At 42.2% G+C, this 14,505-nt stretch overlaps 1 protein-coding gene across 1 annotated transcript in view; it reads left to right on the top strand.

Moving 5' to 3' along the window:
- LOC109936326 (contactin-associated protein-like 5) overlaps positions 1 to 14,505 on the top strand; it is a 767,761-nt gene that overhangs the window by 328,376 nt on the left and 424,880 nt on the right. Inside the window, exon 6 of the mRNA XM_048599257.1 lies at positions 2,035 to 2,296. Within this exon, the coding sequence (XP_048455214.1) occupies positions 2,035 to 2,296 (262 nt within the window). The remainder of the gene's footprint in view (positions 1 to 2,034; positions 2,297 to 14,505) is intronic.

Raw genomic sequence — 14,505 nt, 5'->3', positions numbered from 1 at the left:
GTAACATCCTCAGTGCAGCCTCCGATGAAGTGTCGGTGTGTTTTCCCACCTGGTTTTTAAACTCTGGGGTCCGTTGAGATGGATTGCCTCACTTCCGGTTTTCCTTTGTAGTGGAATATATATGGGGTCGAGTTCAATGTGTGTATTAATAGCATGCTTCGTGGAGTGCCATGCTTCTAGGAATTCTCGTGCTTGTCTCTGCCTAGCCTGTCCCAGGATCTTGGTGTTGTCCCAGTCGAAGTCGTGGTTTTCCTTGTCCATGTAGATTGAGATGAGTGAGTATTGGTCGTGTCTTTTTGTAGCCAGTTGGTATTCATGTACCCTTGTTGTTAGTTTCCTTCCTGTTTGTCCAATGTAGTGTTTCTTGCAGTCTCTGCAGGGGATCTTGTAGATGACATTGGTCCTGTTCATGGCAGGGAGTGGGTCTTTAGTTCGGGTGAGCACTTGTCGTAGGGTTGACGTGGCCTTGTGTGCCACTCTGGTGCCCAGCGGTTGTAGGAGTCTTGTGGTGAGTTCTGACGTGTTCCTGATGTAGGGTAGTGTGATGAGTGTGTTGGGGCGTGTAGAATCTTTCTGATTCTGATGCTGGGTGGTGTGCACAGCCCAGATCATCACGGAAGCCAACCTCCCATCCATGGACTCCATTTACACAGCTCGCTGCTGCGGAAAGGTGGCCAACATCATCAAAGACATCACACCCTGGTAATGCTCTCCTACAACATTTTCCATCAGGCAGAAGATACAGAAGCCTGAACACACGCAAAAGCAGGTTCAGGAACAGCTTCTTTCTGGCTGTTAGCAGACTGTTGAATGGACTCTAACCTCAAATAATGTAACCTGCAATGTATGCCTCTAAGTCTTTTTGATCTGTACATCCTTTGCTTGCTGTGATCTCCCTGTACCACTCGTGAACAAAGCTTTCCACTGTATTTCGGTACACGTGACCATAAAATCAATTAATCAATTAATCAAATTGAATGTAGAAGCATCCAATCTGGGATGAACTTTTGTGAATTTGTGCAAAAGTTATTTTCTGAAACAGTTTTGTTACCAGTTAATGAGGTATGTTTTATGAGCAAGTATATTCAAGGCTGGGAGCAAACTTTTATGGCACCTTAGTACTTCAACCCCATGAACTGCTCCACTAGGCTCAACTGTGGTCAGGTAAGTTAGCTTGGTCAGTCTACATCTTGCAATGTCCCTCTCTGCAAAAAACGCATCTATGGAAATAAGGATAGTTACAAATGAAGATAATTGTTTTCCATTAAGTGAAATATCAAAACATTGCAAGCAACTCACCCTCTTTTCCTCACATAAATTACTCAACTTCATTTCTCTCTCTTCATTGAGCTAGTCTTCATTCATTACAGGTCTGATTATAACTCTTGAGCAAATAAATAGGGCTTGACTGATTTCACTTAGTTTTGACCAGTATGATGATAGTTGTGTGTGCTACACATTATGTTATGTTTTTGCATTTGGATTTCAAAACCGAGGTCAGTTCGGTGAAGTTTCCCCCTGCAAAATCTGGCATTATCAGATTAGATGCGATGGAAATGGAGGAATTGGGAGAATGGAACAGAGTCCTGACATGAAGCAGGGTGTGAGGACTTCTAGTTGAGGTAACTGAGGGAATAGGTGGGTTTGTAATGGATATTTGTGGGCAGTTTATCCCCAGAAATGGAAACAGATGTCAATGGACCAGGTGAAGGTGAGAGATGGGTGGAAATTGAAAGCAACGTTGAACATTTTTTTTCCCAGAGTAGGGCATTAGCTTTGTTTTCACTTCAAAATAGAGGGTTCAAGGCCTCTGCAGAGTGAAGCTTTTAATTCAGGACAACCAGGCAACCTGGTGTGTTTGAATCTGTGAAGCATCCATGTTGAGAAAATGCCAGAAATTAGAAATGAAAGTAGGTTTTGAATTAACGAAAGCTTCAATTAATCGCCGTTGGTAAAGATGTGAATTTTGCGACTCTTTCAAAATAAAATGCTAAAATTTTCACATAAAATATATTTTGTTCTTTGTATTTCCAGGGCAACGTGACATTTTCCTGCACAGAGCCTCACATTGTTCCGGTCACTTTTACGACTTCCAGCAGTTTCTTGCAGCTGTCAGGAGCAGATCAAATGAATGAATTATCTGTCAGCTTCCAATTCCGTACCTGGAACAAGGACGGTCTGCTGCTGTACACTGAGCTTCACAGAGCGTCTGGGGCACTGCAGATTCACCTCAGTGACGGTAAACTACAAGTAACTGTTCATAAATCATCGAGGAACCAAGCTGACATCACTACAGGTAATTACAACAGTACATTTTGCTGTCGGTGGTGACAGCAAATGATCTACTGAAATAGAGAGAATTCCTCACCTTTATTTTTCATCATTTTTAAGACTGCACTCAGGAAACAGCAGACTTTTCATTGCAGATAAAGTATATTTTTTTGGATGTGCTAAAATACAGTCCCCAAACAGTACGGAGGGCATTTCAATAGTTGAATGTTCTCTATTTGGAGCTCTTCGCAATGAGATTGTATTTATTTTTGTGCCCTTCAATACTGAAAAGACTTACGATCTATGTGCACCTTTCTCGTTTAAATTCATTCATAAAGCTAATGTACAACCTCAAAGCATTATTAATAATTGCAATGCTGCTTGTCTGAACCTTTATTTGATTTATTGTGAACCATATTGGATTTAATGCTAAAACCATAGAGGATGTTGACAGACTTATGATATTTGCCTACATTTTTGATTAATTTGTAAAGAAATGTGTTAACTGGCCTCAGTGACTTGGAATAAAGTTGTTGCCATACAGGACACAAGTGTAACTCAACTGTTAGGGTATAGTTTGCTTTATGTGAACTTGGGCACTTTGTCAGTAAAAGAAAAACAAAATAATGTGGATGCTGGATGTCCAAAATTGGTGTGGACCCCATAATTTTGGCTGCGAAATGCAGGAGCTAACCTCTGCACACAGGGTCTTGCTAGGGTGATCTCTTACTGAGTATGCACATGGAGCCTTTCTTCAGTGTGTCGCTGACAATCCAGAAATCTCAGTCCTGAACAAAAGTATCAGCCTCCAGCTCAAGTCCTGCCAAGGGACGATTTTGATTTTGATTTTATTGTCACGTGCATTTTGCAGTAAGAATACAACTAAATACAGTGGAAAGCTTTCACTTGCTGCCACAATACGGTGCTGTTTTGAATACTCTAATAAGGAAAGAAAGAAAAATATAGGTTGAAGAGAGTCCATCATTCCTGAGCCAGCTCATCGGCGTCAGTGCCGCCTGTGCTGCATTCCCTTCACTAACCCTTTGCCACTGTCTGCACCAGACACAATAAACATTGAAGTTGTCCATCCTCAGGTACCATCTTTGCTGCTGGGCCTGATATTCCTCCACCACCGCCTCACCGCTGCCGGCACCGGACCAACCAACATCAGAGTTGCGTCTCTCGCCACTCGTCGATGTCACTGTGATGCCCTTCTGCCACCGCTTCACCGCCCCCAGCACTGGACCCATCCAATGACGAAGTCGCCAGTCCTCAGGTGCCATCTCTTGCCATTGGGCCTACCTCGCTGACGTCGCTTCTGCCAATTCCATGTCCTGTGTTTGCTCCGGGAAAGTAAGTAGGGGCTCACTTGCTCCGGGAAAGTAAGTAGGGGCTCACTTGCTCTGGAAAAGTAAGTAGGGGCTCACTTGCTCTGGAAAAGTAAGTAGGGGGTCACTTGAGGCCCACGCATTGGGCCCACTCAAGATCAGCGCACTGGGCTCTCGTCACCACTGATGCTTTGCAAGGCCAGGACAAGGTAAGTAAGTACAAAAAAATGAAAAAAGAGAGGAGAAAGAAAAGAAAAGTAGTCGGAGAGGAAGAGCTCCAGCTCAGGATCCTTACTGTGCCGCCATCTTGGGCCTAATAAGATTTGACTTCTTACTTCCTGACTAGGCTGAGAGTTCTTTGAGGCTGATGCAGTAATCAGTATGTGTGGTGCTGAGGGATTTCCTGCTAAGGCTGATAAACCCAAAATACCCAAAACTTTGTCAACAGTAACATTCCACTAAAACAGTTAACTTTCCTTTATACATCTACATATATCACTGCTTTCAATGTGACGAATTAGAAGAAAAGTTGTTGAAATGAATGGAAGACATATGTCAAGGAAAAGGGCCTTAGTAATTAACAAGGAGCTGCATTATGCTTTTTGAGAAGAATCACAGCAGTCAGAAAAGGCATCAACATAATGTCATCTGCACTGAATCAATGGGGAATTTAGCAGAATCTTCTTTAACCAAAGAATGGCAAAAATATGGAACCCTGGCTATTGTATGAAGTAACTGAGTTGCGTGGCATTTGAATGGGGCTTAAAGTACTTGAGGGGGAAAGAAATTCAATGGGATTTAAAATACTAAAATTAAAAGGGAAATTCTTGGCAGGTTTGGCAGCATCTGTAGAGGGAGAGAGAAAGAAACAAAGTTACCTTTTTAGCATTTATTTCAAAAGGGCTAGAAAGCAAGAAGTTGCTGAAGCTGCATAAAGCTCTAGTTAAATCACATTGGGAATGTTGTGAGCATTTTTGGGCCCTGTATCTAAAGAAGGATGTTGCTGGTGATGGAGGGAGACAAGAGAAGGTCCACAAGAATGATCCTGGGGATGAAGGATTTGTCATATGATGAGCGGTTGAAGACTCTGGGTATGTAATTGATGGAGTTTAGAAGGATGAAGGGGAATCTCGTTGAAACTTACAGAATACTGAGCTGCCTGGATAGAATGGATGTGGAGAAGATGTTTCCACCAATAGAAGACACCAGGACCGAAGGCACAGCCTCGGAGTGAAGGAACAACCCTTTGGAACTAGAATGAGGAGGAATTTCTTCATCCAGAGGACAGTGAATCTGTGGAGCTCATTACCACAGAGGGCTGTGGAGGCCAAGTCATGACTGACCAGTGACAGATAGGATAGATAGGTGAGTAGAAAGAAGATTAGGTTACAGGGAGAAGAGGGGGGAATGGAGTTGAGAAACAGATCATTCCCAAATAAATTGCAGAGCAGACTTGATGGGCTGAATGACCTAATTCTGTTCCTGCAATTTATTGTCTCATGATCTTTCTGAATCAAATATGACTTAGCTTCACAACTGAAAGTGGGCAGAGCATCAAATCCCTCATCTGGAATTGGAAAAGTTAATCAATTTCGCTTCCAATTTCCACCCTGCCCTCACTTTCACCTGGTCTATCTCTGACCCTTCCCTTCCCTTCCTCAACATCTCTGTTTCCATTTCTGGGGATAGACTGGCCACTATTATCCACTACAAACCTACTGAGCCCCACAGCTACCTGGACTATACTGCCTACCATAACACACCAGCTGCTGTTAGTCGCAAACAGTCCCCATTAACAACTATTCACCCTCCCAGCCTGAACGTTATCTACTCTTTTGACTGTCCATCTTTTGTTCTCTTTCTTTAAGCTCGATCCTACTGTTTACTCCCTACCCCATTCCCCCTCCCTATTTTCTGCATATAAACTGACGTTTTCCTGGCCACCATCAGTTCTGAGGAAGGGTCACCAGACTCAAAACATTAACTCCGACTTTTTCTCCATAAATGCCGCCAGACCTGGTGAACTTTTCCAGCAACTTCTGCTTTTGTTCCTGGTTTACAGCATCGGCAGTTCTTTCGGTTTTTATAGAGCATCAACTCTGTTTCTCTCTCTCTCCACAGTTGCTGCCGGATCTGCTGAGATTCTCCAGCACTTGCTGTTTTTATTTCAGATTTTCAGCCTTCATAACATTTTCTTTTTAATGGATAGAAATGTGATGGGATTTATGCCACTGTAATTGGTGGCAGGAGGAAGGATGAAAGGTCTTGGATAGGTTGGGGGCTGGAGGGATTAAATGACAAAGGTGTCATCAAACAAAATATTCTATGAGAACAGAGATTACGGTCTGAAATAGTTGAAATGTATGTCGAGGCCAGTACACTACCAAGAGCCTATTCAATATACAAACTATTGCTCCTCAAGTTTGTGTTGGGTATCAGTGGAGCACAACAGAATGCTGAGGACAGAAATATGAATGTGACAGCAAGTGGTGATCAATTAAACATTTGGAAGCACAAGGTCATGATTGCAAACTGTGGAGGTCTTTCTGCAAAGCAATGATCCAACTTAGGTTTGGTCTCCCTTGTGCAGGACTTCACTGTAAGTATGAACACAACAGACTGATTAGAATAAAGTAAACTGGTGTTTTACCTTTGGCCTCAGATATTGAGGAGGAACAAGGTGAAAGGACTAGTGTGATTTCATGGAAAGGTATCATTGGTAGGGACCAAGCTGACAGGGGTGATCAAAGAATGGATCAGAATATCAAAGTGAAATTGCTGACATGTTTGTTCTTCAGATAAGACCTTAGACTTCTGAAGAAGTTGTACTGGACTTGAAAGGTTGACTCCATTTCTCTCACTACAGATGCTGCCAGACCTGCTGGGTTTCTCCAACATTCTCATGATAGCTACTAATGGGACTAGCTTTTTAATTATAGATCAATTAACTAATTGGATTTCAGCTGTTTGAGCAGGATTTGAATTCATGTCTCCTGTATTTGTCTATTCCTCCAATTGCTAATCCAGTCACATTCCCACTTTGCTTCAAGCTTCGTTACAGATAATGTGGAGGTGCCAGTTTTGGGCTGGAGTGGGCAAGGTCAGAAGTCACACATCAGATGATCATCCAACAGGTTTGTTTGAAATCACAAGCATTTTGAGCGCTGCTCCTTCATCAGGTGAAGTGATGAAGGAGTAACGCTTTGAGAGCTTGTGATTTCAAATAAACCTGGTGGACTATAACCTAGTGTCCTGTGGCTTCTGACCTAGTTACAAATGGGTTGAGTCAATTGAATGGGAGACCAATTACACTTAATGGCAACCATTGCACAGTGGCCTACGGGAAAGAATATTTTCTCCTCTCAGTCGAGAGATTATCAGCAAAGAAAATAAATGGTGGGTTGAAATTTCTCTCATTTAAGTGAGAGAATTTTAATTTCCTCTCTATGATTAGTAGCAAGTGAAATTATTATCTCTCTGAGATCTGTACTGTGCTTCAAGCAACAAAAAATTGTGCCACTTATTCAACTTGAAAAGTTGCTCAACAAAAATAACAAAATGTCCTCATTCACAAGCCTCTTTGGGTCTATCTTTGAATTGTATTCTAATATTAATTCTATGATATATAATTTGCACCACTTTCATATCATGCAGCTTTATATTATTTATTTCTACGTGGCTCTGTAATCCTATATAATATTGGACCCAATGTAATATATCCCTGTCTAATATTTCATGGCAATTTCAATATGCGCCCTGCTTAAAATCTTATGCTCATAATTAAGATTGTACCTATTTTAATACTGAAACCCTGTTTAATTTTGTAGCTCTATTTAATATTGAACTCTTATTTAAAGTGTTGCACTCTTTTATAAGCCATTGATACTAATCTTCTCTTTGTTCGTGTCCCTTTTTTGTACTATTTTAGTCTTATTTCCCAAATGCCAGATCCCATAACAAATTAATAGTAAGGATGCTGTTGGCATTAAATTAGCAGTTAATAGTACAGGCAGAAATTCCGCTGTTGTCACAAAATCAGAAATGATTTCAAAGAAGGATGTTTAACAGTCAAGCACAAACAGAGGCCAGAGAAGTTCTGTAGCTACTGATTCCTCTAGTCGTTTCTAACTTGGGCAGCCCAGTGGATTATTATGGGGTAACAGCATCGTGTACAGGCTATATCAGAACAGCAGTAAACCACCGTTCTTTATTTATTGACTGGGAGACCTTCGGAATTACCATTTAAATGAGTTGGTACTTGATTGAGGAGTTGTGAATTACCAGATTTATTAGATGTTTGAAATGCCCATAATTCACATTTGCTGCAGGTGTAAGCAAATTATTTTGTCTTCTGTACAAGCAGCTGGTCTAAATTAAATGGCCAGAGTGAATCCAAGTTGCCATCTTCTCCAACTTGCTTCAGTTGGACTTCCATTTTCTATCCTTCCTCCATCATTTCCTGGTGCTTTATTTCCTCCCTTCAATCTTTCCTGGGATGTGGGCCTCCTGGATAAGCCAATGTTTGTGACTCAACCCCAGTTGTCTCAGTTAAACTGAATTGCTTGCTGGGCCATTTCAGAGGTCAGTAAATAGGACATCATTTTACTGTGGATCTGGAATCACGTGTAGGCCAGATTGGGCCAGGAAGCCAGCTTTCTCACCCTGAACAACATTAGCGAACCAGATGGCTTTTTATGACAGTTGTTGATAGTTTGATGGTAACGTACCTGGGACTGAGTTCGGAGCGTCACATATTGGCTGGGGATCCAGTGAAAGATCCATTGTGCCTCTTTGCAGAAAGGCCTGCTGAATCCACACAGACAGTCAGGCAGTGGCGAGGCCACCTGTGGGCCTTTCGCTGGAATCAAGACCCTGAAGGGCAGATGTCTGACCAGTCAGAGGCAGCCCTTATATCAGCAACGCCAATGAGGAGGCCATGGCTTTTGCCAAAGGGACAGTCACATTCAAGGTCTCCGATGTTTATGAAGGATCCGGGGCACACATAATTAATTTTAGGGTGCTGTTGGGAGTTGGGGGTTAAGGGGGCTTTTGGAAGCACCGGCAGAGGGATAGCTCTCATTGGGCCAGGTATGAAACCAATTCACCTAATTAGATGCCTTTCCTGCATTGAAACTCACCACCAGTGAGAACAGAAGCCTCCACTCTACCTTTCAATTCTCAATTCTATTTAAATCCCACCAATTGCCATGATGAGATTTGAATCCTTGCCCTCAGGACATTCAATTCCTAGTATAAAGACTTGACCATGAAGCCACCCTATTTCTTTACCCTCCTTTAAGCCATCAAGCTCTGTGTATAGACATCCTCACTGATACTCTGACCTAATAGCTAGGGAAGCAAGTGTTCCCCATAAGTACCAGTCCCATCAAGTAAGCTGGGACCAGGCTCACATAGAACATAAAGGCCAGCTCAAACCTTTTGAGCTGAATGGACTGTTTCTGTGATATTTCATCTGTTCCGATGTAATTCCACTTACGGTTGATACATGAATAGTGGAACCTTGATAAGACAATGGTTCTTGTGGAAATGTGACCAAATGAGGCATCACCAACTTCAGGAGAGGACACCTCACAGTCTGTGTAGCACATACATATAGTGAGATGAGTATGGATGATTTCTTTCGAAAACAAGATTCCCAATGCATTGCTAAAATGATTGCACTGGATTATGAAAAGGAGAGTGGTATTAGACGATTGACAGATTCTACTCAAGAGAATTTGGATTCCAAGTAGTTTTATTTCACAGCTTCTGAAGCTGACAGAGATTTATCCTACTTATTTTATCCTGATGTAATGCCTGCAGTATAAAACAAGTCTTGTTTGTCAAGCTAGACTAATTCTCCTATTATCTTAGCCATTCTTAAACTGACGTTTGAAAATTAAATCAACGTAGCAATTCATGCTCTGCATGTTAGAAATCATTTACTCACTTCCAGTTTTCTTGGTACAAGTTATTCCCTTCTTCGCAATGCAACCAGAGAGAATCATAGAAGGCATACACACAGAGGAGTGCCCTTGCTCCACTGTGTCCATGCCAGCTCTTTGCAAGAGCAGCTCACCCAGTGCTATTCCCCCGTCTTTCCCCATAGGCTTTGTTACAACCAGGTAAGGAGGGGAATCTTCTGCCCACTCTGTAAGACCCCCCCCTTGATTGGTTACAACAAATATTTCCATCATCTTTCTTGCAAAACTATCACACTTCAATAAAAATGTGGCTAACTGACAAAATGAAGAGACCAATTACTAAGGTTTCCTTAAATGAAGGAGACAGGAATTTTATTACCTACCAACCTAAAGCAAAATCTAATAAAACGTAACATCCTACACATATGCAAACATGGATAATATGTTTTAAAAGAGAGAAAAGTGGTACAGATGGATTGGGAGGGGATGTGGGGAACCAAGATTACACAGTTTAAAAGTTTTGGCGCCTTTGATATGTTAACTCTTAAATCTGAGGCCACAGTTAGTTAATTGTTAACAGTTAACTAGTAGCAGTTGCAGAATTTGTAGATATGTTGATATTCTCAGAGAATGGTTATTTTTCCATCTAGTTTTTCCTACTGGGTCCAAATTCCTACATGGACAGAGAAGCAGGCTGGGAGCAAAGGAATACCAGTTCTTCTTGTCAAACTTCATTTTTCCTTCTCTGTGTTCCACTACTCCAAAGTAGCAGTTCATATATAGCTCAATATGGATTCTGGAGTCTAACTCTTTTGTCTTTTCAAGCTGGCTCATTGGCAGATGAACTTTTCATTTCCCAATATGTGAAACTATCATAAAGGTGGGGACTGAAACAGGAAATGTGTAATGTCTTGACACTGATACTGATTTTCATAAATTTGGATGAAATTAGTCATTTCAGTGCAGACAGCTTTGTTTATTCCATATGAGTCTCCTGCCTTAATTGTAACATTTGACCACTACAACTATTTTAAATCCATGTTTCTTCCAACTTAAGTCATTTTAATTTAATCCATTTTAACTGAAAAAGTTCTCAGTAACTCAAGGATAATAATCTGATGTTCAAAGTTGAATTCGAATAGGCAATATTTACCTCCTCTGTACCCCAAAATCCTTTTCTCAACCGATAATTACCTATTTCCTATTGCTGTGTTAAAAGGTTTTTCCTAAATCAGTGTCTTTTGGCTCTTATCTCTTCTGCTAATAAGAGCAAAGCAATTTCTCCATATCAGCTCTGCCCAGACTCCTCATGACTTTGAACAGTTCTATTAAATCTCCTCGTAATCTGCCAGGCTAAATCAAATATGGCCAGCTTCTGTAATCTGTTCACAAAACCTAATTGTCCCTCATGTTTGGAATGATTCCTGTGAAGTTTTTCTGTACCCTCTCTAATCCCTTCAACTAGATAGAGAGAAAATTCTCTGGCACTATCCCCCAGCTCTTCCGCCACTACATTGATAACTATATCGGTGCTGCCTCGCACTCCACGAGGGGCTTGAAGAGTTCATCAACTTTACTAGCACCTTTCACCCCAACCTCAAATTCACCTGGACTATCTCCGATACCTCTCTCTCCTTCCTGGACCCCTCTGCCTCCATCTCTGGTGACCACCTTGAAACTGATGTCTATTTCAAGCCCACCGTCTCCCACAGCTACCAAGACTACACCTCCTCTCACCCACCCTCCTGCAAGAATGCGATCCCCTACTCCCAATTCCTCCACGTCCGCCGCGTCTGCTCCCAAGATGATGTGTTCCACTCCCGAACATCCCAGATGTCCTCTTATTTCAAGGATCGTAACTTCCCCCCTTCGGTGGTCGAAAATGCCCTCAACCGCATCTCTTGCATTTCGCACACCTCTGCCCTCACATCCCCTCCCCACAACAAAAGTAAAGACAGAATCCCTCTTGTCCTCATGTATCACCCCGCCAACCTCGCGTTCAAATGTATTATTCTCCGCCACTTCTGCCACCTGCAATCTGACCCCACAACCAAAGATATATTTCCCTCCCCTGCCCTATCTGCCTTTTGTAGTGGACTCCCTCGTCCACTCCACACTCCCCACTAGCCCCACCACACCCGGCACCTTTCCCTGCAACTGCAGGAGGTGCTACACCTGCCCCTGCACCTCCCCCCTCACCTCCATCCAAGGCACAAAACAAACTTTTCACATTAGACAGGGGTTCACCTGCACATCCGTCAACGTGGTCCTACTGCATTCGCTGCTCCCGATGTGGCCTCCTCTACATCGGTGAGACCAAGTGCAGACTCGGAGACCATTTTGTACAGCATCTGCGCTCTGTTCGCGACAAACAACAACACCTTCCATTCACGAACTATTTCAACTCCCCCTCCCACTCCCTGGGTGAAATGTCCATCCTGGGCCTCCTCCAGTGTCACATTGGCACCACATGCAAACTGGAGAAACAGCACCTCATATTCCACATCAGGAACCTATAGCCTAATGGCCTAAACATGGAATTCGCCAGTTTTAAAATTTCCCCACCCCCGGCCTTATCCCATGACCAACGCTCTCTCTCATCCCCGCCTCCTTGACCTGACACAACCTGTCCATCTTCTCTCCCACCTATCCACTCCCCCCACCTCACTGACCAATCTCCACCGCTCCCTACCTGCACTCACCTATCGCCATCCCACCTACCTTCCCCAGCCCCACCTCTCCTCTCTCAACTTATTTCGGAGCTCTCTTCCCCCTCCCCCATTTCTGAAGAAGGGTTCTGACCTGAAATGTCAACTTTCCTGCTTCTCTGATGCTGCCTGGCCTACTGTGTTCCTCCAGCTCCACACTGTCTTATCACTGACTCCAGCATCTGCAGTTCTTGCTATCTCTGAAACTTGCTGGCTTCCTTGTTTTCTGATGGATGGCAGTATAAGAGCCCTGACCGTCAGGTCTTGAAGCAGTTAGAGACCAAAGCTAGAGGGGAATGGAAGGGAGGGGTCCTGTTACGAAGGTGTGTTCTCCAAAATATTAATCTATAGCATTATTGACCGGGCACATGCAGTTATTTGTTGAATTATTTAGAAAAGATACTTTGCAAAGCAAAAGATAGGCCACAGCAACAACACTGTCGCATTTGTAAGGTACAGGCTTTTTGGATGGAGAAACGAAATGTGAAAAATGTTCTGAAAGACATTACATGGCCAAGTTTGTAGGATATTGGATTTGAACTTAGAATGTGAATACTTTTTATTTTTCTGTTTCTTTGATTGTGGAATGAAATGGAAAAATAGAGGACTGGTTTCCAACAAAGGACTGAGGCAGGAATTGTTGTACTTCTAAAAAGCAAGTTATGGAAACTCATTGTCAGTCTTGTTTACGCTGCTGCTTTTTTTCAATCAGTGGTGGAGGCTGCTTGTAGATGGGCTGTCACCATGAGGTGTGCTCAAAGTGAGATTTGGCCTGCAACAGGATGCTGATTGGTTTGTGGAGTTGTGAGTAATTATGGATGTCAAAGGCAATAACCTGACAATAAAAATTGGATTGGTTTCTGGGTAGCCGAACATCTTGTGGATTTGAACAATTTTGGCAGAAACATTTGGACTCCTGCAAGGAGCAAAAGGTATGCCTTTCTCTTCAGCATAAATACCTTTAGCCTGAAGAATGCCAGTTGATTTTCCCTCACTAGTTATAACCTGTAGCTGTTAACCAGTTAACTAAGAGACTTTGCAGTTAACTCATCACTTGTGCTTCCTGTGAAGAGGTGAAAAGAACCTGAAGAAGAGAAATTGAAGTCCTGAAGATTGAAGTGAGGTTGAGAGATTTAAATCCTGGCAAGGAAAAGGATCATCTTAGTGAATAAGTGAGTTCTTAGTGAGTTCTGAGGAAGGGTCACTGGACCCGAAACGTTACTCTGGTTTTTCCTTCACAGATGCTGCCAGACCTGCTGACCTTTTCCAGCAACTTTGCTTTTGATTATCTTAGTGACCCCTGTGGACTCGGTTCAGTTTTTTTTCTGGTTTTCTTCCACCAATAACACTAATATTTTTGTCAGTTTATGTCTGCCCATATCCGTGTATAGGTTCTTTTAGAAAGGAGTTTGAGTTTTTAATGAGTACAGTCAACAGTACATAAAATTTGACTATTTATAATGCGACAATATAATGGCTTTAAGAGGTGTATTTTGTCCTTTTTTTATGAAGAGAGGTTGAGACAGAGGTGATGAACGATCTGCTTTAAGCCAACAAAGTCAGAAGCCACAAGACACCAAGTTATAGTCCAACAGGTTTATTAGAAATCACAAGCTTCCAGAGCACCGCTCCTTTGTCAAGTGAAGTGACTACACCTGACGAAGGAGCAGCACTCCAAAAGCTTATGATTTCAAATAAACCTGTTGGACTACAGCTTGGTGTCATGCGACTTCTGACTTTATCCACCCCAGTGCAACACTGACACCTCCACATCAAGCCAATAAAGAAAACTGCTTGTTATTTTTGTTGGAGCAATCAAAGCAGCCTCAATGGGTGGGGTCAAGCTTCCGTGGAACCAGGATTTTTAGTTTAGCTTTCAGTAGCTATTGGGTTTGTCATGGCTATTACATCTCTCTCTCTCTATCTCTCTCTCAATCTTTGCTACAGCTAAATGCTTGGGTTTACTTCCTGCTGCTAGAATTGCATGTGAGACAATCTATTTTACTGATTTTGCCTTTGCCAAGGGTTTGCTAATGGGATGTTGCTATATTGGAACAGTTAATGAGTGGTTTATTATTTTAAGTATTTCAATATTTTATTGATTTTGCCTTTGCCAGGGTTGTCTTATGGGATGTTACTATATTGGAACAGTTAATAAGTAGTTTATTATTTTAAGTATTTCAATATTTTACTGACTTTGCCTTTGCCAGGGGTGTACTTATGGGACGTTACTATATTGGAACAGTTAATGAGTGGTTTATTATTTTAAGTATT

Source organism: Rhincodon typus, chromosome 7, assembly GCF_021869965.1.
Source record: "Rhincodon typus isolate 14 chromosome 7, sRhiTyp1.1, whole genome shotgun sequence".
Taxonomy (NCBI): Eukaryota; Metazoa; Chordata; class Chondrichthyes; order Orectolobiformes; family Rhincodontidae; genus Rhincodon; species Rhincodon typus.
This window is presented reverse-complemented; position numbering and strand designations above follow the sequence as displayed.